Consider the following 25,606-nt stretch of genomic DNA (forward strand, 5'->3'; position numbering starts at 1 on the left):
GCACAGTATAAGATGAAGGTTTTGACAGCAAAAAATACACATGGTAGATGCTGTAGGCCTATTTTAAATGCTGATGTAGATTTATTTTTATACAGCTCCTTTCATACCACTTTGGGTCATAAACATGTTTCCTTAACCCTTCATATAATCACATAAATACAAGGCAGTTAACAAATAGCAAACTCTTTTGTTCAGCACTCTCAGATATTCCCTAAGAGGAAGGAGGAAAACAGAAGCCTTGTGTAAATGACTCTTCTGCTCAACATCCGTATGCAGACCCCTGACTCAGGTTTAAAGCGCACACTTCATTAAGAGCAATAAGAACCAACTGAATCCCCCCATAAAGGTCATTATAAGGTATGACATTCAGTGCAAATACAAATATATCTATTTTAAACCAAAATACAACAATTATCGAAAAAAAACAAAAGAACTTTTGTGATGACTATGTTCTTGATGCGAATGCTGGATTGGTTCCTTTGGTACTCTGGTCAAATCTGAATGGCCTGTGCTGTTATTTTTATTTTGATGATGATGATGCACATGTTGATTGTGATGATGCACATGTTGATTGTGATGATGCACATGTTGATTGTGATGATGCTCAACAGTTACAGACTCTGTATTGTTAGTCTTCTGGTTTTTCTCTTCTGTAGGCTCATTTGCACCATTTTTCTTGTTTTCGAAGCCTTCTGATATGGTGGAGTTTGCATATAACTGGAAGAGAGTTTCAATAAATGAACATTTTCCAAACATTTCATAAAAGCAGCACTTTCTGAGGCTTGAATACTTTCACTCACTGAGCAGTTGCATATATTTTTGTGGTACGTAGCCCTGATGGCAGTTTCTATATAAGGGTAGTGAAGGAAACTGTAGGGCAGGACAATGTGGAAGGTGAGACGTCCACATCTGGGCAGAAAGGAAATACAAAAGAACAACCATGACATTTAATACAGAAAATAATGCTTGAGAAAAAGATCTCAGATGTTCATTATTTCTGGAGAAATGTCATACGAGTACAAAAGAGTCATGTGACTCTACTAGTCAGACTGGTCATATTACTGGAAGGATTTAGAAGTGTGTTCAGTCCATACCTGTCATAAACTAAGAAATCATCCTTGTCTCCCTCTAAGATGTCCCAGACGTCGTTTTGCAGTGGGCTCTGCTGATACACAGGGATGCCCTCTGCCATTCTCCTCTTCAGCTCCCAGTACATGGCTCTGGACTGTGCATCCTGCTCATTGACAACCAGGAATGATATGTTAGTCAGCTTACCAAGAGCCAGCTTGTCACGCAGGTCTCCCAACCTTCCGAAACAAAAGGAAAAGAACGCAAGCAGAGTTAACTGACTGAGCAGTTTACCAAGATCATTTGCACACAACAGCACAAACCCTGAAATTATACTAGAAATAAAAACAGTCCGTTTAAAATTCTACAAATTGGCAGTCATTTCTGTCCCTAATATACATTTCTTATATATTATTTTCATTATATATTCTAATTAATTTGATAACGTTTATACTTTGTATGTTTACTAAATACTAAAACTTGTATATAAATAAATGCAAATAAAGGCTATTATTTTGTTAATTACTTTTAATTTTATAATCTTTTGTACAGTGTACATTTATTTATTTTAAAGAAACTATCACATGAATAAAAAACAACTCATAATGGCCTTATTATCCTTTTTTAGGATAAAACATAAGTAAAAGTCACCATTTTCGGTGTTAGCTGACGCTTTTATCCAAAGCAACTTACAATTGCTATATATGTCAGAGGTCGCACGCCTCTGGAGCAACTAGGGGTTAAGTGTCTTGCTCAGGGACACATTGGTGTCTCACAGTGGATTCGGACCCGGGTCTCTCACATCAAAGGCATGTGTCTTATCCACTGCACCATCACCACCCTGTAATAGCACCTTACAGTTTCTTTTCTTGTTTGTTAAATATTTACTGTAAAAATCTCTAACTAGGAAAGGCATCACTTTATAGAATAAGCCAGTAAATTACACAGCAGCACAAGATTTCTCACCTGGCAGCCTGCGTGAGACAGAACTGTCAGCTCGCTTTAAGAAGAGCCACAACGACAACATTTCCTAGTAGGTCCTTCATCGGAATACTGCCATCGATCTCCCACTTTGGAGCAGGCTTACAAATCCTGGAGCCATTGCTTTCCTTCTCCAAAAACAGAGGTGAAGCTCGCAGCAGAGCTGGAAAAACAGACAACCACAGAGCCCAGAGAGCCTGCATCATGCCTGCTAAACTTCACCCACCGCAACAGCTGCTAACAAAAACAACCAGTTCATCAAACTAAAATACTACACAATCAATTACTTTGATGTTTCATTAGTTTTACATTCATGTTATCCCGTACACGCATAAACAAAAAAGCAAAACTGACATGATTTGCACAAACCTCAAGCTCTGTCCCTTGGCCTCCTCTGTGTCAAAAATAAAGAAATGACGGTAATTTGTCTGGTCCTCCCTTTTAAAGGTCTCAATCTGGACAAACCTCCCCCTAAACAAACAGAACAAACCAATAAAAGATGGGATCAGGGACTGGTGTGGGACAAAGTGAGTGATCCAAGATAAATATGAATATAAGATAAACACACTGGTTAATAAAAACTAAACAAGACTTTAGGGAGAAACAAATTTTGTGTCACCTTGCCATGTAATAATATTTAACATCAGTCTGTTAAATATACAAACGATTAAAGCTTCTGTGTATGCCCTTTTACATAAAAAGAGAGGTATAAAGCATGCAATAAATATTCTTGGAGCCGATATGATTGCTGCAATGCTTTGATCAACCTTGAGTTGACATTTGGAAAAAGTTTTAAACATAAATTGATCTGCAAATACTGAAGTGACTTTAAAATCTTGGGGCTGGTTCATGCATTTTGTATTTGAGTTTATTCCTCCCTGGCAGATTTTGTTATTGTTTGCTTGAGCTAAACATTCTGTGATCACATCATGTGAAAAACAAGTGCATCCGTAAATGTACTTTCCATGATGCAATGAATCTCTCAGTGACCAATGTTTACCAATTACTATACAAGTTTGTTGAAAAGTAATTCATCATAGATATTAAAATCTATGAGAATGTAGTTGTCGGCTCATTCCTTTCCCTTGACAAACACAGGAACATTAACAGGACCAGGGGTCTCAGATGTGCATCACACGCTAAATAAATGAGAACACAAACTAATTCTTTTTGTCTGGCCTTGCTGTAAATACACCGAAGTTAACAATCTGATTTACACTCAACAAAACATTCTTGAAAGATCTTACACCATCCCATGGGCAGAGGAATTGATTTTAGTTTAGCAAACAACAGTGTTTTATCCTTGAAATGATTGGGCCAAAGTACACTTTAATCCATGGAGCAACAACCTTCAGTACACTCAAAATATCTGAGCAGACACAAGCACCAACACACAAATGAACAGAACCCCCCAGTACTAAACATCCAGTGTTTTTTCTCATTTAATTAAACTGTTTTAACCCTAAATGTTCCTCAAAAATCCCTATTAATGTTTTGTGAACATTTCCATAAACACATCTTTTTTTAACATAAATATGTTAAAGCCAACTAAAACTGTTGGTTACCAACATTCTTTTGTGTTCCACAGAAGAAAGTCAGTCCTACAGGTTTGGAACAACGTCGATGAGAAAAGAAAAAAAGTTTATTTTTGGGTGAACTATGCCTTTAAGACACAGTTGACAAGGGATCCATCAAAGAGCTGTTGAAATAAAACTGTACAGACTGGGGTGGCAAACATGATCACAAATTAAAAAAACCAAACCAGAAACCCTGGTTTGAGGACAGACAGAAGTTTATTATTCAGAACAGTCCCCTCAGTTTGGCAACTGCATGAATCATTTGTGTGGTGGCTTTTTAGCTGCTAAACTCGTACACCAGATTTACACCGCTTTAAAACAGCACCACTACCAATATACCCCTTTAAAATAGTGACATTTGCCAAGTCTCTTTTGTCAACTTCCTCTCACAAAAACTTTCTAATATCTTTGTCTCAGTAGCAAAAATCAAGTTTAGAGTGATAACATTTGGTTTTCAGGGTACATTCTTATGATTCTGTGAACAGCTGAAATTATTCCACCGACAGTTTACCTCAATTTTCTTTAAATAGGTAACAGGTGCAATATTTGCATCAAGGGATTCCAACTACACAGCCAGATGCAGCAAGACCAAAATATTTCTTTCTCAGAGAAAAGAAAACCGGTAATAGCGAATCATCTCCAGACTGTTGTGGTATTTATGCAAATGATTTCAAAATGCAACAACAACAACCACCCAAAATAATTTAACAAAGTAAACAAACATCCTCTGCGAGTCCCGCTGTAGCTTCGCCTTTGGCTGGTTTAACAGTCATGCATTAGTGCAGTTTCTTACAAACACGGTGTCTCAGGTCATGACTCCAATCAGTCCTTCATCACTCGTCACGTTGCCCTCTGGACTGTCACAAGCTGTTATGATGCCCAGGCCGAGCTCTGCCAGTTCGTCCTGCATACTCGCGGTCACCATCATTTTGGGCTCCAGCCGATTGCAAAGCGTCCTGTATGAAGGCAAAGGGTAGCCCACTTCCCTTAGATACTCATATCCTTTAACTCCCACTGCGCAGCGGATTTTACGGGCTGTCAGTAAAGTGTCATGGGACCACACTGCCCTCCGAGAACGCTTGGCCAACGTTAGGGCGCGTATCTGATCCTCAAACAGGAACACCTGCAGCCCCTTCTCTATTTTACTCAGTTTGTAAAGACGTTTCTTCATCTCCTCTGCCTGTGTAACAAATAAATGACAAAATGTGCTTTCAATTGTTAGTATGTTCAATCTTATGATTTCTAAGAATGAATGTTACCTCTCTCTGTAGTCTGACTGTGTGTTGCTGTTGCTGCTCCAGCTTGGTTTTATAATGTTGACAGAGAGAACAGGGTCGCTCCTCGTCTGTCCTCTGAACCCCATCCTCCTCTGAATCCACTGGGGGCTGTCGGCGGGCATATCCATGGTCCCCCATGTTCAAGTCCTTTTCCACTACATTAACAATATAATATGCACACAAAGTGACCTCAAAGGTACTGTTCATCCCCAAAATTTCCATCATTGTTCTTAATGACAAAGAATTGTATAGAAAAGAACTGTTTAACACTTGAATGCGTAACTAACATGGATGGATCTCTAAAAGGTGATTTACAGTTATTGAGATATTGGATATTTAACATTGTTGTTAATTTACTTCATACAAGTAAGTTTCCCAAACATATACAAATAAATACACTTGTACAGAGTGTAAGTTTTCAGTGAATTGGCTCAAATATGTGACCCTGGACCACAAAACCAGTCAAAAGTAGCACTGATATATTTGTAGCAATAGCCTACAATATGGGTCAAAATTATAGATTTTTTCTTTTATGCCAAACATCATTAGGATATTAAGTAAAGATTGGTCCATGAATATATTTAGTAAATTTCCTACCATAAATATACCATAACTTAATTTTTGATTAGTAATAGGCCTATGCATTGCTAAGGACTTAATCTGGACAACTTTAAAGGCGCTTTTCTCAATATTTTGATTTTTTTGGCACCCTCAGATTACAGATTTTCAAATAGTTGTATCTCGGTCAAATATACTAACAAACCATGCATCAACGGAAAGCTTATTTATTTATATTTCAGATAAATCTCAATTTCCAAAATTGGCCCTTATGACTGGTTTTGTGGTCCAGCGTCACATATACAGGGGATTGGGGAAAAAAATAAAAAAACATGGGAGGAAAAAATCTAAAAGCATTGAAATATAAATTTTCCTCCTTTCTTATATTTCCCCATCACCTTCTCCCCTTGGGGCTCCGTACTAATAATTTTACCTGGCTCATTTTTAACAGGTAACACTACTTGAGGGGTGACAGGAGAGGGAGGGTCGGGTACATTGAACAGTGTGGGGATTGCGTTGGGTTTGAGTTTCCTTCCCCCTGCTGGTGATCTGGCGATCTCCTCAAACTGGCTTTCTTCAAAGTGGTCCTGCAAGTCACGGAAATGAAGATTTATGACAAAAGTGCACATATACGCTTACACAAAAAGGACGCCAGAAGAATGCATTCATTGTTGTCTTTCGCAGAATTTAATAGTCGCATGCTTTTCACTTGCCTGGCACAGTCTGGAGCAGGGAGTCGGTACAAAATCACGCCGACAGTTTCCAAGCCACTTTCTCATGCGCACGGGGTCTTTCGGAAAGCGAAAGAGCTGCTTTCCAATAGTTGTAGAGTTCGAGCAGTTTGGAGCGGAGCATCCACCCATTTTTATTTACATTCGCCAAATGTTTAACTTATCATCTGGGCACAACAACGGTGACACGTAGCGGACTGCTAGCAGAGGATTTAGCAGGTGTATTATTAAAAATACTTTACAATTCAGAAAAAGACACAGCAGTTATTTTAGCAGACGCACGCGGTGACTTTACGGGCGGCCTCTTTAATGCAATGAGTATAAAATGCGATTTCTTAAGACGAATATGTTTTACTAGTAAGTGAAATGTAGAGTTTGTTTGAGCCAAAATGGCGTCGGTAACTTCGGTAGGCTACTTGGTGACGCGTTATGTGAGAGTTGACTTTAGTTATGCCTGTATAAAATTCGTTCACATATTGTGACAAAGGGATAAATAATAAGTTAAAATGTATATTTTTCCTTATTTTCATGAACGATGCAAAGCAATAGTTTAAATTAGCTTTTACCACACGTTCCTCATTCAAGTCTACATTGATATCTGATTACATAAATTTTTTTCAGCTCGCCTGATTATTAGTATTTTTGTTGTTGTTCAGTAGCATCTAATTCATTAACAACAGTTAAATACAAAACAAAAACTACGTAACAGTCCATAGAATGTAAGAGAAAGAACAAAACAATACAGAATAAACATACAATTATATATATATAATTTTATTTATTAGATTTTTAAAAAAAAAATTTTTCTTAATCTGTCAAGTCCATTTTAAAGTAATTAATATTATTAAGGTAATTTATTATATTTTCATATGTACTTCACACTCCGGTCCAGTAGAGAGCGGAAACGCGCCTGATGCCAATCTTCGGAAAACTTAGAAGAAACTCCAGCCGGAAGTTTACAAACTCACATGTTACATTCACGGGCGATTGAATTTATGAAAGTGTGAAAGCAGATTTACGAGTAGCATTGACAGCAAAATCATATTGTTTTACTTAAAAATAAGAGCCATGAGGTAGAGCGGTCTCTTGTTGGCGTCGATTAGAGAGAAGGTCTGCGGAAGAAAGTCCCCATGTTTAGCAGATGTTCGTTTATCTGGTGAATTTCTATAATGTCATCCTCAATGATAGTCCCAGTTATAGATGTACAGGGAAACAACTTTAAGGAGTTGTGGGCAGCAATGGTGATAGCAGTTAGAACATCTTCATTCATCGCCATTGATACGGTAAGAAAAAGCACATACTGTATTTAGAAACTCAACCGAATGTGAAAATTCAAGTGTAACATTCTGAAATAGAACAAGATCATTCATGTTTGCGGTCTCTTGTAGGAACTGAGTGGTCTTGGATCAAGGAAAGCTCTTTTAGCTGAGTGAGTTGTGTGATTAAAATATTCTTATCCAATATCCTAAAGGACTGGAAAAGTGGTAATTATTACTTTTTTCTTTCCTTTCAAGATCCATTGAAGACCGGTACAAAGCCATATGCCAGGCAGCTCGCACACGCTCCATACTTTCATTGGGCCTTGCTTGTTATAAAAAGCTTGACGACAAAGTAAGTCTCTGCCATTAACATTATTATTTTTTAATTCTAAACGCAAGAACATTACATTGATTTTTGAACATTTCTTGTTTCTAGGCGGACCGCACATACCTGGTCCAGGTTTACAATCTGACCTTGCTTTGTTCAGAGGAGTACATCATTGAACCTCAGTCAGTGCAGTTCCTTGTACAACACGGATTTGACTTCAACAAACAATATGCTGAAGGCATTTCTTATTATAAGGGTAATGATAAAGTGAGTATGATTGAACTTTTAACAAACACATTGATGTTTAAAGATTGGGAGACTTAAGTAGGTGCATTCTGTGCTTGTTTTAGGGAGGTGATGCCCATGGGGTAAACATGCGCTCCTTGTTCGTAGAACTGCTTAGGGCCAACAAGCCCTTAGTGGTCCATAATGGTCTGATAGACATGGTCTTCTTGTACCAATGCTTCTATGCCCATCTTCCTGATCGCCTGGACACCTTCATTGCCGATCTGTCCCAGATGTTTCCCTCAGGCATATATGACACTAAGTATGCCACGGAGTATGAGCTGCGGTTTACAGCCTCATACCTGGAATATGCCTATAAGAAGTGGTATGTGGAATATTTCTAGTATCAGAAGTACAAAAAGTGCACATGTCTGTGCAGTGGCTAAAATTTCAGGTATTTTCTTTGTCCTCCACAGTAAGTTGGAAAATAGCAAAGCCATTGCAGGAGGTGGTAATGGGAGTCATGTGTTCCTAGAGTTTTGTAAATATACAGGCAACATGCAGAGCTACATAGACTACAGGTCGTGCTTGGACAACCAGAATCGGGATGGAGCCCTCAACATCTGTGTTCAGTTCTCTGTGAGTTCCTCCAATTCAAAGTCAAGAGTTTGTTTGTTAGACAGAAATGAGTTATTTTATATTGTTGTATTATATTATAATGCAAAAATTCTATTTCATATAAATGCTGTTCTTTTGAACTTTCTATTAATTAAAGATTACTGAAAATCCTGTATTGTGGTTTCCACAAAAATATTAAGCAGCATAACCGCTAAATTTTTAAGTTTTCACTGCTACATTTTTCCCAACTTTAAAGCCTTAATTTGTCATGCAAAAGAAATAAAACCACTAGATGATATTAATGATTGTCGTATTCTGTGAATATACAGTTAATTCGAATTCTAATAGATCTCACTTTTACTCAACCCTTTGATAGTATTCCTCAGGCCTGAAGAGATGTTATACTCCAAAATACAACATTTTGTATGTGACACTCGGTAATTGTTTTTTGCTCTAGGCGTATGGATGGTGTCCTAATGGCTCTCAGTGCTCCATGTCACATGACACAGACCTTATAATCCAGCAGGATGAGAAGATCAGAGAAGACAAGAGGAAGAAAAGGAAGCGCAAGAACAAAAAGAAAGGTTCTCAAGGCCCCACTGAGACATGCAGTTCCCCACAGGGCAAAAGGTCGCACTTTGAAGAGACTGAGCTGGACCAGGCAGTGCCCATATCTGAACATCAGGACAAGACAGCAAGTTCTGAGGCAACAGATGCCACACATGCATTTGAACCTGGGAAAGCGGCCAGCAAGAGTGCAAATGAGGAATCTCAGCCAGAAGCATCTTCTGAAGCTCCTGTTAGACCAAAAGAGAAGAAAGCGGAAGGAGGAACTCACCGAGCAGGGTTTGACGCTTTCATGACCGGCTATATTTTTGCTTATGCCAGAAATCTGACAGGAGAAACAGAAGAATCCAGCACTGCTCCCTTCATCCCTGCATGTCTCAATAAGCTCTTCCTCAGCGGCAAGTCTGTTCCTCTACATGTAACCAAAAGCACCTTCTCCAAATCTTCAAAGGCTCATGTGCACAAGATGGACTACATCTGGGGAAAAAATATTGTTGTAAAACCTGAAGGAACTGCATAGAAATGTATTTTTCTAGATTTCAGTTTTGTGTACATTTTTGTTCAAATAAAATCTAAGTTTTTCTATGGTTTCCTGTCCATGGCTTGTCTGTTTTTCCTCTTCTTATTTATTTTAATCTAAATTAAGTCAGACAAGACTCTATTCTTGTAAGTGTACTAGACTAGATAGACATTAGACTTTGTAGATACTAAGAAAGAACCTTTGAAAGCTTGGTTTAGGTCATAAAGCAAAGCCACAATAAAAATAAGACATTCTGAATTTATTTTAAACAAATGGGAATACACACATGCATTTAAACAATTAAAGCCATATAAATGGGGAAAATAAGTCCTGATCTGTCTTTGGTAGAAATATACATCTCTGAATCAGTTAAAAATCTACAATCTAAAAGTGTTGAAAAAACAGTCAGGACTGAAAAAGCAGAAAAATAGAGTTAAGAACAAACTAGCAAGAACTGACCATTTTCAACATGTACAGAACTCTATTCATCAGTTCATTTAAACAACAACAACAACACCGTTTAAACAGTTCACAAACATAGTAAAATTACTTTTTCTCCTCATAAATATCAAAATAAATCCTCTATAAAACTATCATGCCTTGGTTAAATCTATTGCATAGAAATGTAGTGACAAATAATAGATTAAAAATAGTTCAAACCATTTAACTTATTTCAAGTGCAATAATGATTTTAAGTAGGTAAAGACAGACTTTTTTTTTGAAGATCTGAGAGGTCAAAGAGTGAAAATGATCCTCGTTTTGAAATTACCTGGCACACACACCGTTAGCGTAGGATCAAAACAGGAGCTTTTTAAGATGCGAGAGGACATGGAATGTTTGCTGCGTATTTTCTATGCCCATGCAGTGCAAAAAAGACTCGGATCAGCTTTCTCCAAAGACATTTGTTCTTCAATCAATTCTATAATTAGACATGTAGAACACAGTTTGCGGACAAATAATAAAAAGCAAGTGGCATGTGCAACCAATAGCATGTATTACAAATAAAAAAAAATAAAAAAAATAATCACAGAATGTGTCTCATCGTTAGCCCTGTGTGAGGTGACGTCCAATGTATCTTCCACTGTTGGAGTTCTTCATAGTGTGATGGTAACTACTACCGCATGGACCGGATCAGTGTTTCACACCTCTGTTTCCTGCTCTCTCGATCAATCCAAGCCACCCTTTTAGCTTAAGTTAAAAGGGTTTATTTCCCCCAAAGCAAAAAATATATACAATTTATAATCATTAAATATTTAAAGAATATAATCTCAGTTTGCGTGGCATCTGATCAGTTCAAACTTGAGGAAGCGTCCTCAACCAGGCTGGTGTGTGCCCTTCAACCATCTAGATATCACATCTGGAGATGCGTTCTCCTGAAGATGTGGCTTTGCAGGCGGTGAGGACTAACGGACAGAGTTCCTGTGGTTCTACAGACATGCTCAGTGTGAGCAAGTTCTTGTTGGAGATCATCAAGCCATCCTGGTCTTCAGCCTCCATGTCCTCGCATAAACCACTGAGGCTTCCGTTCTGTATCTGGATTGTGTCCTTATCATCCGCAGGGCTTCCTCTGCTGCTGGAGCAGTCCATGGCCTCCGCTTCTCCTCCTTCAGAGGGTACCAGAGACGACCAGTCCTCTGCTGCTCCCACTTCCTCCTGTTTTTCGGCTCGCGGTTTGTACGGAGGGATCTCAGTAACAGCGTACTTCTTAGCCCAACTAATCAATGCTTTTTGTTTGCTTTCACCACCGGGCTGCCCGGCCTCGCTCTTAGATGAGAAGAAGACATCCGAGTGGGACAGCTGGGGAGAGACGGGGAGCGAGTGGCACTGGCGACCGGGCAGCTGCCAGGTCTCCGACCAGGATGGGGTGCAGTTGTTTCCGGGGGCTCCCGTGCTGATGTTGGGATGAGGTTGGTATGAGTTTTGACTGCCGTGAGGTGAGTGCAAATCAAACATGAGCGAGAAGACCGACTTGCTGGGCATGTCGTAAAACTTGATCTTGCCACCTTTTAAATCCTCTCTGGCACTGAAAGGGTTGACTTTCGGTTGCCCGTGTATGAAGCCCTTGGGTCCTGGGTTGTAGTAAGGGTCCTGGACGTTCACTTTGCGAGCGGGTTTACGAGAGAAAATGTCAGACTGGCTACGGGAAAGCCAGATGTTTCGACGTGGACGGGGGGACTTGGGTGGAATCTTGTCATCCTGAAAAACAAGAGGATTTAACCTCTTTATACCCTTTTCACCTGGACCTAGAACAACAGTAAGAGAGGCATTAGGCACAGTGGGTAATATTATCGAACTGAGATAAATAAATGCTTTAAAAGTATTGTACATTGTTAATAGTAAATTCTATACCAATACATTTTAAGATTATAAATTAACCTTCACTACCATTCCGAAGTTTGGGGCCAGTAATTATTTTTTTAATTAAAATGAATACTTTTATTCAACAAGGATGCATTATATTGATCAACAGTGACATTTCAAATGATACAAAAGATTTTAGTGCAAATAAATGCGGTTCTCTTTATAAAAAAAAAAAAAAAAAAAAAAAAAAAAAAAGTTTCCATACAAATTATATGTATGCATGTATGTAAAAAGACAACTTTTTACATTATTGATAAGTAATGTTTCTTAAGCAGGAAATCAGCATATTAGAAAGATTTCTGAAAAATCATGTCACACTGAAGACGGAGTAATGGCTGCTGAAAATTCAGCTTTACCATTACAGGAATAAAATTAAATTTTAAAATAGAGTCTATTAGAATAGAGTGTCATTTTAAATCGTATTAACATTTTACAATATTACTGTTTTTACTGTAATTGATCAAATAAATAAAGCCTGGTGAGCATAAGAGACTTTTCAAAAACCATGGGGAAAAAAATTAAATCTTATCGACCCCAAACCTTTGGAATAGTGTATATTAATAAATACTGTAAGAAAAGATTTTCATCCTTATTATAACATTATATCAAATGCATTAACTAATATACTCATATTTATTCATTCACTTGACAAGTGTAAAAACTGTAGCACTATCAAAACATTGCTGTATTAGTCTGAGCATATTGACCAGAGCCTGATATAACACTGGCCCAACCAATGGAGTGAGTTTGGAGTGTGTTGACCAATGGCAGATGCAAGAAATGTTCCAAAAACCTGTTTAAAATAATTTTTCTTGCTAGTCACCAAATAGTGCCAACACTTTTAAGCCTGAAAGAATGATCTTGAACACTAGGGGGTGACAAAATCTGCGATGTTCATTTAAATATGTGGGAGGCAAAGCGCTTAATCATGTTTAACATCTCAAAACTCAAAAGCACATAGCACTGAGAAAAGGAAAATAAAAGAAATACAGTACATGAAGTGCAAAAGACGCCTATATGCATTTAAACACTTCAGAAACTGAGCATTACAAGGTTAGCAGTTTAAAAGTTTTGGGTATAGAATTTTTATCAATTTATAGTCACAGTGCCCTCCAAAAGTATTGGAACAGTAAAGACAAAATTGCTCTGTTGGCTGTGGAGTCAAGACATTTACAAATATGATTAAAAAATGAATATGAGACAAAACTACAGAATGTCACATATTATTATTGGGTGATTCAACATATAGATGTTTTACCAGCTAAGAAGTTCAGCACTTTTAGAGTTTCATCCCTCTATCTGATGTGAGCATAAGTATTGGAACAGTTGCCTCACAGGTCTTTCAAAGTGATCAGCTGTGTCCTGTTGCATTAATTATTCAGATATTAAAAGCAGGGAATGTGTCGTATCAATTAAATCCATTACTTCTGTATTCTGAATCTTGCATTCGATGATGACGCACACAAACCAGGATGAAGATGAGGGAGCTGACTTTGAGAGAAAAGCAAGCAATTTGGATGCTAAAAGAAAACAGGAAGTCAATTAGAGCTATGGCAAAAACAAAAGGCATGGAGAAATCAAGAGCTTGGAAACCATCAGCGACACCAGCAACCAACAACTACCTGATCGGCTGAGAAAACAACAGTAGTTGATGACAGAAAAAAGATAAAAGCTGTGAAAATGAACCCTAAAAGACGTGTCTGTAAAATCACCAACAACTTCCAGAAAGCTGGGGTGATGCTCAGACAATCTACTGTCCTCGGGAGACTTTGACACAGAATTACAGATGCTACACAGCAAGATGCAAACCTCTGACCAGCACCAAAAATAGAAAGGCAAGATTGGAGTTTGCAAAAAAGCACAAAGGTGAGCCAGAAGAGTTTTGGAACTGTGTTTATGGACCGATGAGACAAAGATGAACCTTTATCTAAGTGACGGGAAAGCAAAAATGTGGAGAAAAAAGGGAACTGTAATGATCTCAAGCATACAGCCTCATCTGTAAACATGGTGGAGGTGGTGTCATGGCATGGGCATGCATGGCTGCCTCTGGAACAGGCCCTCTCAACTTTACTGACGACTTAATGTATGATGACAGTAGCAGAATGAATTTGGAAGGGTACAAAACCATCTTGCCTACCAATATTCAAGAAAATGCCACCAGATTCATTGGGAAGTGCTTCATATTGCATCAGGACAATGACCCAAAACACCCTGCCAGTTCAGTCAAGGAATTTATAAGAGCAAAGAAATGGAAAGTCTTAGATTGACCAAGTCAATCTCCAGATTTAAATCTGATTGAACATGAATTTCAGCAGCTGAAGAGGAGAGTAAAGGCAGAAACTCCCCCAAACAAGCAACAATTGGAACTGGCTGCATTAAAGGCTGGGACAAGTATTTGAAAGGATGAGACCAAGAGTCTGGTGATGTCTATGGGTCACAGACTCACTGCTGGGATTGTGCGCAAGGGATCTGCAACTAAATAATAGCTTTTAATCTTTTATTTCTGCCTTATGTTCAACTGTCCCAATATTATGCTCACATCAATGAGTGGGATGAACTCTAAAAGTGCTGTTCTTTTTATTTGGTAAAACGGCTAATAATAAAATGTGACATTCTGTAGTTTTGTCTCATATTCATCTTTTAATAATATTTGCAAATGTCTCGACTCCACAGAGCAATTTTATCTTTACTGTTCCAATACTTATGGAGGGCAATGTATATATCTCTATGTCTATATCTATCTATCTATAGATATAGAGATATAATAAATGTAATTTAGACCTGTAATGTACTAAATGGTTTATTTGCTCCAGTTATTACTCTAGTCTTCAGTACCACATGATCCTTCAGAAATCTTGCTAATATGATGATTTAATGCTCACATAAGATTTCTTATTTTTTCAGAATTCTTTGATGAATAGAAAATAAAAAAAACAACACGACCACCTTATTTGGGCTGTGCGATATGGACAGACTCACACTCGCACACTATTTTCTACCTTTTAGAATGTGGGAATCAAATTCTAATAAATACAGAAACAAAGATAACATTTTTTTTCCCCCAAATAGAAAATGTAAATAATGAATTAAAAAAAGTGCATACTAGAGGCTATGAACCTAATATAGTGAATGAAACCACCTAGGACATGCTATTAAATTATGTTCAGAAATGGGATAAAAATCACATTACATTCTAACATAACATTACAATCCAAAAACAAAACATACTTTTTTAAAGCAGGGGTTAAAATCAGTACATTAAAAATAAATTAATTAAAAAAGAACCGGTGAAATGTTAATTGAATACTCATCCAAACACTAATTATATTAGCCTATATCTGATTTACTCCATTCTAATTGTCAGTTTACAGATACTGCTATCATAAAACAATACACTTACCTGTAGGTTTAAAATTCTACATGGCACGTATAACATGCATCAAACTACTGTATCATATATATCAAACTACTCATCCTATATTGGTTAATAAAAATATATAAACATGTCGACATTTGATATACTTAATAGATAAAATATTTTGTGGTTTGCTGTCAATTTAATGCTTCTTGGCTGAATAAAAGTGTTGATATCTTTCTGTCTCCCGACTTTTGAATGGTAGTATATGAGGCCCAATGAGGCTCTAATCTCTTCTAGCCACACATTGTTTTGTGACTTACTCCTTGTTTTTTTCAGGATATGAATTAGTACTAAATGGAAACTGGGCTGTGAGATTGCAAAGAAGAGAGGGAGAAAGTAAAAGCTGTGCATTATAAGTAATTCTCAGGAAAGGACATCCAATCCATAAAGCTCATAGACAAGGTAGCGTTACTGTCTCCAATCCCGTTAGTTTTCCAGTCTCCTTGTTCTTAGAACTCTTTGGCCCTGCGGTATTACATGGAAAGTGAGTGCTGGTTGGGGATGAGCAAAGCCTCAGGGGGCGACAGAATGTACTAGCTCTCTGTCAAAGCAACTCACATCAAAGATATGCTCAGAGCACATCAAAGCTTTTGATTTAGTGCCAGAAATAGGGAATGCAATATTATGCCATGGACACCTGTAGTTTTCATTATCATATTGACAGTTTGCTGGTTAAACAAATCAATACTGGGAGCTAAATAAACATTTTTGTGATAAAAATGTGTGTGTGTGTGAATAAACACACCTTTAGGCAAGGGTTTTTTCTCCACCTCTCCGGCGGTTAGTAGAATCCTCTCCCTCTCGGATTCGTCAGCTTTCAGTTTTTTCTGGATTTCTTCCAGCCTCTTTACTATATCTGGGAACGAGGGCCTGAGCTTTGGATCCATCTGGGATATAAGTGGAGGCAACAAGAACATAAAAACACATCAGCATCTAATTCTAGAGGAGCACCATGTTCTCACTTCTATTCTAAGAATGCTACACTGCACATATATTACAGTGGGGCAGTTTCATTTTCATGCTGAAAACAACTAACAATGTTGTCATTGCTCATCTGTTGATAATTCATATGAAATCTGTAAAATAATTTTTATATAATTATTTTATATTGTATTATATTATGCAAAATGGGTACACAACCATTCAAAACCATTTTGGGGTCAATAAGACCTTTTTGTAAAACAGTTTAGTGGGTTTTACTCAGTTTCAATATGGTATTATGTCGTGGATACTTGGAATATTAATAAGTGATACTGACAGCATCTGTTCCTTGTTTGTATTTTCTTTGTGGTGGTTATTTTAGCTTCTGGGTTTTGAAAAATGAAATACCAAAAAATCGAAACCGTTTGGGGGTGATAAAAGGCTGCATTAATTTGATAAAAAAAAATACAGCGAAAACAGTAATAGTTGGTGCTCAAGACATTTCTTATCATTATCATAGTTGAAAACAGTTTAATATTGTCTGCTTCAATATTTTTAAGCCACAATCCATTTTTCAGGATTCCGATTCTGAAATTGAAAAAAATTGAAACAGAAGTTTTGTAACATTATAAATGTCTTTACTTTTGATCAATTTAATGTGTCCTTGAAGAAAAAAAATTACTGACCTTACTTAATGTTACTGAACTAACTTTTGAATGGATATATATATATATATATATATATATATATATATATATATATATATATATATATATATATATATAAAATGAAAATATTACAATATAATTATTAAATAAAAATATAGTATGTGGTAATTAGTGGTCGACCGATATGGGTTTTTTTGAAGGCCGATGCCGATATCTTGGAAAGCAGGGTTGCCGATAATTTTATTTATTTTAATTAATATTTAAGAAATTTAAGTCATTTGAAAACGGATTCAAATAAAAATGTGTAAAATAAACATACTTCAAGAAAGTATTTTTCACAAATAAATATTTTATAAATATTAAATAAAATTATAATTAAACAGGAAGTAAATACTGTAACAGGGCACTCCGTATTCTGTGCTTTGCGAATTATATTTTTCAAATAAAGCCAAGGTATCATTCATATTACATAAAGCACACATTGAAAATGACATGAATATGACAAAGCGCAGCATAGTTTGAAATAACGAGTTTAAAGTTCGTTGATCGTGCCTCTCTAGTGAAGCTGAACTCTCCTCCTGTCAGCATTTAATTCACACGGACCAAACGTCACACAGAGAACACGCGATCATGCAGGATACACATGCACACTTCACAAGATCTCAACTAGATTCCACCAAGTCTGCAAGTTTTGTGAAATTAAATGTCCATTAGTTATTCAAAGATTTGTTTAAACTATATAAATGCATATTTGCTGAATACCGAGGAAGTATTATAATGTTTGCTTTTCAATTACTAATAACATTAAAGCAATAATTATAATACTTTTTTGTATACATTTTAATTCCTTTGTTTTACTGTTCTATCTGATTATTAGACAGACTTCTATCCATATTAAACGAACTAGAGAGAGAACGTGAGCACTGTGTGCTTAGGCACTTCCTTTCTGTCAAAATAAAAGTCCCACCTCGAAAATATCGGCCAAACAGAAATATGTATCGGTTAATGCCGATATTTGAAAAAATGCCAAATATCGCCCACTAGTGGTAATAATATAATTACGATTAAATGCAGTTGTCAACATTTAAAGTTGTAAAACTGTACTATTGTAAAATAGAAAGTTCAAAAGCAAGCATTCATTTGAAATACAGTAGTCAACATTTCAAGTAGATCCAAACCTTTCATCAAAGTTGTCCTAAAACCAAAATGTGTTCTTGTCTTAGGACAACTTTGATTAACTTTTTTGATCCACTTCAAATGTTGACTACTGTACTTGGCTTTTTGTTGTCAAAAGTACTACAAGAATCACTAATGGACTGATACAAACTCACATTGCAACAGTTGAAGGCAAGCTGCAGGAAGTCTGAAGGACAATCTCCAGCCATGTGCTGAAAGGCATGGTAATCTAAGCCAAAATTCTGCAAGGATCAAATGTGGGGGGTAAATGTCACACTCAGGACAAGCGGTTTCAATGACTAGAATAACAAGCGATATAGTTACAAAGTTTAAAACACCAAAACTTTTTTTGGAGAGGTTTAAAATTACTGCTCACTTCAGTGCGTGGTAGGTAGTCAGGGTCAGCCTGTATCCTTGCAATTATCTCACACAAAATAATGCCATACGAAAAGACATCAGCCTAGAACACAGAGAAATGATAATGTGTCCTGAAAGATCCTGGCAAGAAACAAGTCTTGTGATAGTGTCAACTGCAACTGAGGATCTAACCTTCTCGTTATACGGCTCGTCTCTCAAGACTTCTGGAGCCATCCAGAATGGGGATCCCACCACAGACAGCTTCTCCCCCTCAAAACTGAACACACAGAATAATGTTCAAAAGACATGGTATAAATACAGGCACTTAAGCACTTACAATGACTAAATGGCATCTGAAAGTTCAGCTGAGGCAGCAGTGCTTTGAAAAGGGAAGTTTTTGAACAATGTGTGCTGAATAGGGAAGGGGTGACCAGTTGATCAACAACATGACTACTCAATTAGCTTTGTGTAATTTTTCCCCTTTTTTAGTTTCAATGTTTTTAGCGGCAGTACTTTAAATAGAACTTTTGTCAGACCATTTTAAACAACATTGTCTTGCACGTTTACATAAGCATGAATGCAGCATTCACGCATATTCAAAGGGAAAGTTCACCCAGAAATTTAAATTCTGTCATACATTACAAAGACTTCCATTCATTTTTGAAACACAAATTAAAATATTTTTAATAAAACAAAATAATTTAGGCTTGATGTGCGAGAACAAACTTTACTGGTTTTTGCCAGAGCTCAAACTTGCTTACGTGATTTACAAGATCAAATCTTGTCGCACATCGGGCAAGCATGTTTGAGCTTCCACATTTACATATTTTTGATGTGCTTCATGTATGTGCATCACTTTATTTTGTGAATAAAAGTCTAAATTAAATCCAAATCAACATATAAAGTGACCGTGTCTCTTCAGAAGACTTGGATTAAACCGCTCGATTCACATGGATTAGTTTTACGTCTTTATTTTTGAGTGGATGTTAAATGGAGAGACAAAAATGTTGTGAAAAATATTTCAGTGGAGGGTTTTTTTAATTAAAAATATTTTCTGACAATTTTCATTTTTGGGTGAACCAACCCATTAAAACAGTGTGCAGGTTAAAAAAATAAATAAAGTTTCTTGAGACCCCTGCAATCGGCTTTATCCCTTCATGCTCAGTTTATCTGCTTTTGAAAGCACATCTTGAAAATGTTATGTAAGCATTACCTAAAAAATGAGACCAACAGTTTTTCGGTGAACCTGAAATCAGTCTAATTACACAGAGCTTCCAGTTTACAGAGATTAATTGACTAGTTGTTCAGGTAACCAAATCAACTATTAGTTTTAATTGAAAATATGTAGTTTTGCACTAGTAGTGAGGAGGTCATGGGAGAGGAAGGGTCTTGAGCTGCTCGGGTATTATTAGCTCTCTTAAAAGTTGACTTTGGACGGTATGTTCCTTCCAAATCAGATAGCACCACCCCCTGCCAGGACTCCTTGCATCTCACCATTGCTTCCTTTCAGATTGCCATAAACAAAACAGAAGGATGTCCACTCTGTTGCTGTTATAGTCAACGCATAGGCAACTGAGTGAAATTTGCACATACTTTACTTTTATTGTAAGTCTCCATGTTGCCTGTTACTCACTCATGACTGGGGATTTTCTCAGCAAGGCCGAAGTCTCCAACAATCGCGGTGTAGCCATTCTCATCAAACTTGATCAGGCAGTTCTGAAAAAACATCAAAAGGAAGAAACAGTAACTAGAAGAACATATTGCTCCTCCCACAGGATACCTTACACTCGAGATTCAGTCAATTAGAATCACTTATACAGAAAGTAATGATGTAGCGAGGAAAGCCATGGGGGTGATTCCCACAGCGTATAATTATGGGAAGTCTCACGAGTGCTTAGGAGAGAACGCAACAGCTGGAGGTAGAGACAGCATGTCAGCACATGCCACCAACAAGAGCCCTGTGAAGTCTAAATCAAAGCACCTGTTTCACTGCTGACTGATATAGTCTTCTTGTTTATAAAGTTACATCATTAAACCCACAGGACAAGTATACCTTCAGTACATCCTGTAATTGCCTATCTTCATAAAGCTAATAAAATCATGCAATGACTATATGAAATTACATACCCCACCATTCATAAGTGTGGTATCAGTAAGATTTTTTTAAATGAATTACTACTTTTATTCAGCAAAGAAGCACTGTATTTGTCAAAAGCAACAGTGAAGGCATTTATAATGTGATAAAAATTCTCTCTCAAACAGTTATTTGATATCTTTTAAACTATCTGTTTCATGGAAGAATGTAGCATGACTTACAATGTTTTCAACATTGATAATGATAATATGCGTTTCTTGAGCACAAAATCCACATACTAGAACGATCTCAGAAGGATCATGTGACACTGAAGACTGTAATAATCGCTGCTGAAAAGTCAGTGTTGTCATCACAGGAATAAATAAACAAACTGTAAAATACATTAAAATGGAAAATGTCATGATTACAGCCAATAAATATGATGACAGAGTCCTGTACCTTGGAGGTGAGATCTCTGTGAAAAATGCCCTTGGAGTGTAGGTAACTGAGGCCCATGGCGATTTCTAAGGCCAGTTTGACCCGTGTGGCCCAGCTCAGGTACTTATTGCTGTCCAGCAGCTGCTCCAAGTTGCCACCATTAATATACTGAAAAAAAAGAGAAAAGATATATCATGTGACAAATATCACCGTCTCCATCTCTTTGTAGCCCTCAAATGCTCCATATTGTATCCAAGAGGGTACAATAGAGGAGTTAAATTTGACTGGGTACTCAAAAATGCAATGCACACGACTGAATCTGATAAAATAATTATCTGATATGTACAACAATAATGCACAATAATGAAATCTGTAGCAACTTTAATCTTTGCATCATGGGGATTATAATTATTTTGATGGTCACAGTACTTTGTGTTTACAACACCAAAGTGAATCCAATCAGTTTCCTGTGGGTAAAAGTATTCCATGCCAATTCTCAAGTGGATTGGTTTTCAAGTCACAAAAGCGTGTAAATTAGCAGAGCCCAGCAGGAGCCCTTTAAGTGCTTCTGTCTCACATAGTGAATTTGCATGACAGCACCATCTACTAATTAGCCAATCATTCTGCAAGAGACATATTAACTATTCTTTTGCAGCAGTGAATTGTTTATGTATGATTAACTTTAAAACAAGTCTTTGAGAGATTAGCGAATGTGGCACACATGCTACTAACTAGGAGCCTGATGCATTTACCACAGGGCACTGGTCTCAACAGTGTCCTAATTTTGAGTTGCCTGAATTGATCTGTGCTGACAGATAAAGGGCTCCACATTTAGCTAACAAAATTAGCCACGGCTGACTAAACAGAGAAGACCTTAGTATGTGGTCAGCGTGGTGAGGTATCAACAGGCAGACAAGACGGCTGAGTCGAAATGACAGCACCTTCCAGTTTCTCAAAAAGCTGTGGTGCTGTGTCCCGACTCAGGTCGTCAACAGACCAACTTCTCTGCCCTTCATCCATTTTAAAGGCTGCTACCATATAATCCAAGTGAGTAAAATAACCAAATAGGGTTGTGCCTTCGTAGTCTAAGGACTCACATTTGCAGGCAAAAGCAGACTCTCGAGGTACAACGCACTCTCTAGTTACTCTCTCAAAATTTGCTGTCCACAGCATAACCTTGATATCAACATTAACAAAAACACCAGCAAACATCTAATTATCTGAATTCCCTGGAACTTCAAATTGACAAAATGAACACTTAGCCCTGTCCCAACTGGCACACTCAGCCCTCTCGGTCCTCCAATGAGTCGACACTTTCCTGCATGGGATGTTTTCAGTTATCAATCCTGTTTTAGAAACAAACCATTTGCAAGCAGCTGTAATTTATTCTGTAAGCAAAAGTGTGTGGAGGACGCTAAGGAAAAGCTACACTTGGAATGTCTAAAACATACCTCTTCTTACAGACCTGATCTCATGCCCAACATCAATCGCAAATGCAGGTCAGGAAATCTTATATTTGGAAGTGCTCTGTTGGCTTCATCTTTCAGTGGGTTAAAGCTAATCCTACGTCACACCATTTGGTCAGCGTACTGCCATGTACTGCCAGACTGATTTAACGGAACAAAAAGGAGTAGCCCAGCTTAGATCTAAAGCTGTGCTACTTCAGGTGATTAGGTGACTGATGCATATGCCTATATAGAGCTAATCCTCTCTGTGAAACTGTAACTTTGAGTGTTTTGGGTGCAGATGCAGGTTACTACAAAGGATGGAAACCTTCCTGCGGGGCTGATTTCATAACTGTTGAGTGATGAGAGAGCTCATTTAATACACTGTCAACTCAATCAGCGGCTCTTAAATGAAGCGTCTTTATGGGAAAAAAAAATGACTGGGAATACTTAATAGTATGAGCAACATAAGGCCTCAGTGGCTTTGAAAAGTAGTATAATCCCTCAGCAGGCCAGTGATTACCACTGCACTAATACTTCTTTCTGTCAGCATGCATCAAGAAGGGAGAGCAAAGGTAACAGGGTGGTAAGAACAAGTGACCTGCGATGATTTAAACTGAAATGGAAATGATAACAAGGGTTTTATACTTTCTAAAGGAAAAAAAACAAAAACGCATGACACATATCTAGAACAGGTATCAAAGACACATTAGTACATAGTGTTTACTAGGCTTTTTGTAGTTTACTATTATATAAAACTAAGATTCCTTCCATGCATTAGTTCTCAACTGGGGGCCAGGGCCCACTGAGGGCCTCAGAAAGCTTCCAAAAAGGCCTGAAGATGACTTCAAAAGACAAAACAAAACATTGCTGTGCTTAATACACACTCAATGAAGTGACGTTCATAGTGATTTATGCACATTATACCTAATTTATTTAAATAACTAAACATTTTATTTATATAAAAACAGTGCCCTGACTGCCCTCCATAAGTATTGGAACAGTAAAGACAAAATTGCTCTGTTGTATGTGGTAGAGCCCTGCACGGGCCTCAAATTTAGGCCCTAGCCTGGCCCTGGCCCGAGACGCTCAGGCCCTAGCCCGGCCCACATCCGACAGCTTATCAGAATTACCGGCCTGAGTCCGACCCGAACCCATCTTTTTTTCCCCCCTTCTCCTAAAAGAGTTTATACTACTCTTTTGGCTATTAAAATAGTTCAGTTTGGTGTGTAATGGCAAAATTATTATATTTCGTTTTGTTTTTTTATTAAGTTAATTTAGAAAAACGTTTGGAGGAGGGGCGTCTAATGTCTAATGAGGAGACGGCGAGTCAGGATCAGCAACTTCATCCTTGTGACACAGACTCAGAAAACATTAGTTTATTAGTAAATAATTCAAATATCTCCTTACTATTTCCCGCAGACACATTCATAGTTATGTTTGATGGGGTTTTTCAGCAAGCTTTAGCCTATTGCGTGCATTTGAACGCAGAACTATTCAGCTGTGCTGAAGTCATTTGCGCACGCTGCTGCGGAACACTAAACACCATCGAGCTGCTCTCAGTCGCGGCAGCACAGTCTCGTGTTGTTTCCACCAGCGCGGCAATTTTTTTCCATTGCTAATCGATAGATGTCTAAAATATAAAATAAGGAGAAACCCAAAACAGGCCCGATGCCCGGCCCGTGTCTGAACTATGACCTGGAAATTGGCCCGAAGCCCGGCCCTAGAGGCGTAAAAAAGTCGAAATGCAGGGCTCTAGTATGTGGAGTCAAGACATTTGCAAATATGATTAAAAGATGAATATGAGACAAAACTACAGAATGTCACATTTTATTATTAGCCGTTTCAACACATACATGTTTTACCAAATAAAAAGAACAGCACTTTTAGAGTTCATCCCACTCATTGATGTGAGCATAAGTATTGGGACAGTTGAACATAAGGCAGATTAAAAGCTATTATTTAGTTGCAGATCCCTTGCGCACAATCACAGCAAGACATCACCAGCCTCTTGGTCTCATCCTTTGAAATACTTTTCCCAGCCTTTAATGCAGCCAGTTCCAATTGTTACTCGTTTCTGCCTTTACTCTCCTCTTCAGCTGGTGAAATTCATGTTCAATCAGATTTAAATCTGGAGATTGACTTGGGCAATCTAAGACTTTCCATTTCTTTGCCCTTATAAATTCCTTGACTGAACTAGCAGCGTGTTTTGGGTCATTGTCCTGATGCAATATGAAGCACTTCCCAACGAATCTGGTGGCATTTTCTTGAATATTGGTAGGCAAGATGGTTTTGAACCCTTCCAAATTCATTCTGCTACTGTCATCATACATTAAGTCATCAGTAAAGTTGAGAGGGCCTGTTCCAGAGGCAGCCATGCATGCCCATGCCATGACACCACCTCCACCATGCTTTACAGATGAGGCTGTATGCTTGGGATCATTGCAGTTCCCTTTTTTTTCTCCACATTGCTTTCCCGTCACTTAGATAAAGGTTCATCTTTGTCTCATCGGTCCATAAACTCTTCTGGCTCACCTTTGTGCTTTTTTGCAAACTCTAATCTTGCCTTTCTATTTTTGGTGCTGGTCAGAGGTTTGCATCTTGCTGTGTAGCATCTGTAATTCTGTGTCAAAGTCTCCTGAGGACAGTAGATTGTCAGAGCATCACCCCAGCTTTCTGGAAGTTGTTGGTGATTTTACAGACACGTCTTTTAGGGTTCATTTTCACAGCTTTTATCATTTGTCTGTCATCAACTACTGTTGTTTTCTCAGCCTATCAGGTCGTTGTTGGTTGCTGGTGTCGCTGATGGTTTCCAAACTCTTGATTTCTCCATGACTTTTGTTTTTGCCATAGCTCTAATTAACTTTCTCTTTTCTTTTAGCATCCAAATTGCTTGCTTTTCTTTCAAAGTCAGCTCCCTCATCTTCATCCTGGTTTGTGTGTGTCATCAGCGAATGCAAGATTCAGAATACAGAAGTAATGGATATAACTGATACGACACATTCCCTGCTTTTAATATCTGAAGAATTAATGCAACAG

At 37.7% G+C, this 25,606-nt stretch overlaps 3 protein-coding genes and 1 pseudogene across 6 annotated transcripts in view; 1 reads left to right on the plus strand and 3 right to left on the minus strand.

The window, feature by feature from the left end:
• Nucleotides 1-57: 57 nt before the first annotated feature.
• LOC306846291 (selenoprotein Pb-like) lies at nucleotides 58-2,469 on the minus strand (annotated as a pseudogene). Its single transcript, XR_013786006.1, has 5 exons — nucleotides 2,419-2,469; nucleotides 2,035-2,283; nucleotides 1,095-1,307; nucleotides 801-909; nucleotides 58-717 (listed from the first exon to the last, which is right to left on the minus strand). The product of XR_013786006.1 is annotated as a selenoprotein Pb-like (transcript).
• Nucleotides 2,470-3,359: 890 nt separating this feature from the next.
• LOC306846290 (uncharacterized protein) lies at nucleotides 3,360-6,616 on the minus strand. Its single transcript, XM_079379554.1, has 4 exons — nucleotides 6,175-6,616; nucleotides 5,895-6,048; nucleotides 4,886-5,058; nucleotides 3,360-4,806 (listed from the first exon to the last, which is right to left on the minus strand). Exons 1-4 carry the CDS (start codon nucleotides 6,322-6,324, stop codon nucleotides 4,432-4,434), a joined length of 852 nt encoding a protein of 283 aa, XP_079235680.1. The 5' UTR covers nucleotides 6,325-6,616; the 3' UTR covers nucleotides 3,360-4,431.
• A 520-nt stretch (nucleotides 6,617-7,136) lies between these two features.
• LOC306846285 (target of EGR1 protein 1-like) lies at nucleotides 7,137-9,967 on the plus strand. Its single transcript, XM_079379547.1, has 7 exons — nucleotides 7,137-7,475; nucleotides 7,581-7,621; nucleotides 7,707-7,803; nucleotides 7,888-8,046; nucleotides 8,130-8,389; nucleotides 8,481-8,643; nucleotides 9,080-9,967. The coding sequence occupies exons 1-7, from the start codon at nucleotides 7,362-7,364 to the stop codon at nucleotides 9,707-9,709; spliced, it is 1,464 nt and encodes a 487-aa protein (XP_079235673.1). The 5' UTR covers nucleotides 7,137-7,361; the 3' UTR covers nucleotides 9,710-9,967.
• Nucleotides 9,953-25,606, minus strand: part of LOC306846282 (dual specificity testis-specific protein kinase 2-like) — a 30,090-nt gene continuing 14,436 nt past the window's right edge. For all 3 annotated transcript variants that reach the window (XM_079379542.1, XM_079379541.1, XM_079379543.1), the window contains exons 5-11: nucleotides 21,144-21,290; nucleotides 20,244-20,326; nucleotides 18,803-18,887; nucleotides 18,630-18,713; nucleotides 18,409-18,495; nucleotides 16,234-16,375; nucleotides 9,953-11,952 (exon numbers count right to left, since the gene is read on the minus strand). In XM_079379542.1, the coding sequence (XP_079235668.1) occupies nucleotides 11,054-11,952; nucleotides 16,234-16,375; nucleotides 18,409-18,495; nucleotides 18,630-18,713; nucleotides 18,803-18,887; nucleotides 20,244-20,326; nucleotides 21,144-21,290 (1,527 nt within the window). In that variant the 3' untranslated portion in view covers nucleotides 9,953-11,053. The remainder of the gene's footprint in view (nucleotides 11,953-16,233; nucleotides 16,376-18,408; nucleotides 18,496-18,629; nucleotides 18,714-18,802; nucleotides 18,888-20,243; nucleotides 20,327-21,143; nucleotides 21,291-25,606) is intronic.

Source organism: Barbus barbus (assembly GCF_936440315.1).
Source record: "Barbus barbus genome assembly, chromosome: 26".
NCBI lineage: Eukaryota > Metazoa > Chordata > Actinopteri > Cypriniformes > Cyprinidae > Barbus > Barbus barbus.

Coding starts and splice junctions, on each gene's coding strand:
- LOC306846290 (XM_079379554.1), bottom strand. CDS start 6,324: ATGGGTGGATGCTCCGCTCCAAACTGCTCGAACTCTACAACTATTGGA. Junction 5,059..5,894: donor ACCTGTTAAAAATGAGCCAG/GTAAAATTATTA, acceptor TTGTTAATGTAG/TGGAAAAGGACTTGAACATG. Junction 4,807..4,885: donor CAGTCAGACTACAGAGAGAG/GTAACATTCATT, acceptor TTTGTTACACAG/GCAGAGGAGATGAAGAAACG.
- LOC306846285 (XM_079379547.1), top strand. CDS start 7,362: ATGTCATCCTCAATGATAGTCCCAGTTATAGATGTACAGGGAAACAAC. Junction 7,476..7,580: donor CATTCATCGCCATTGATACG/GTAAGAAAAAGC, acceptor GGTCTCTTGTAG/GAACTGAGTGGTCTTGGATC. Junction 7,804..7,887: donor ATAAAAAGCTTGACGACAAA/GTAAGTCTCTGC, acceptor TCTTGTTTCTAG/GCGGACCGCACATACCTGGT.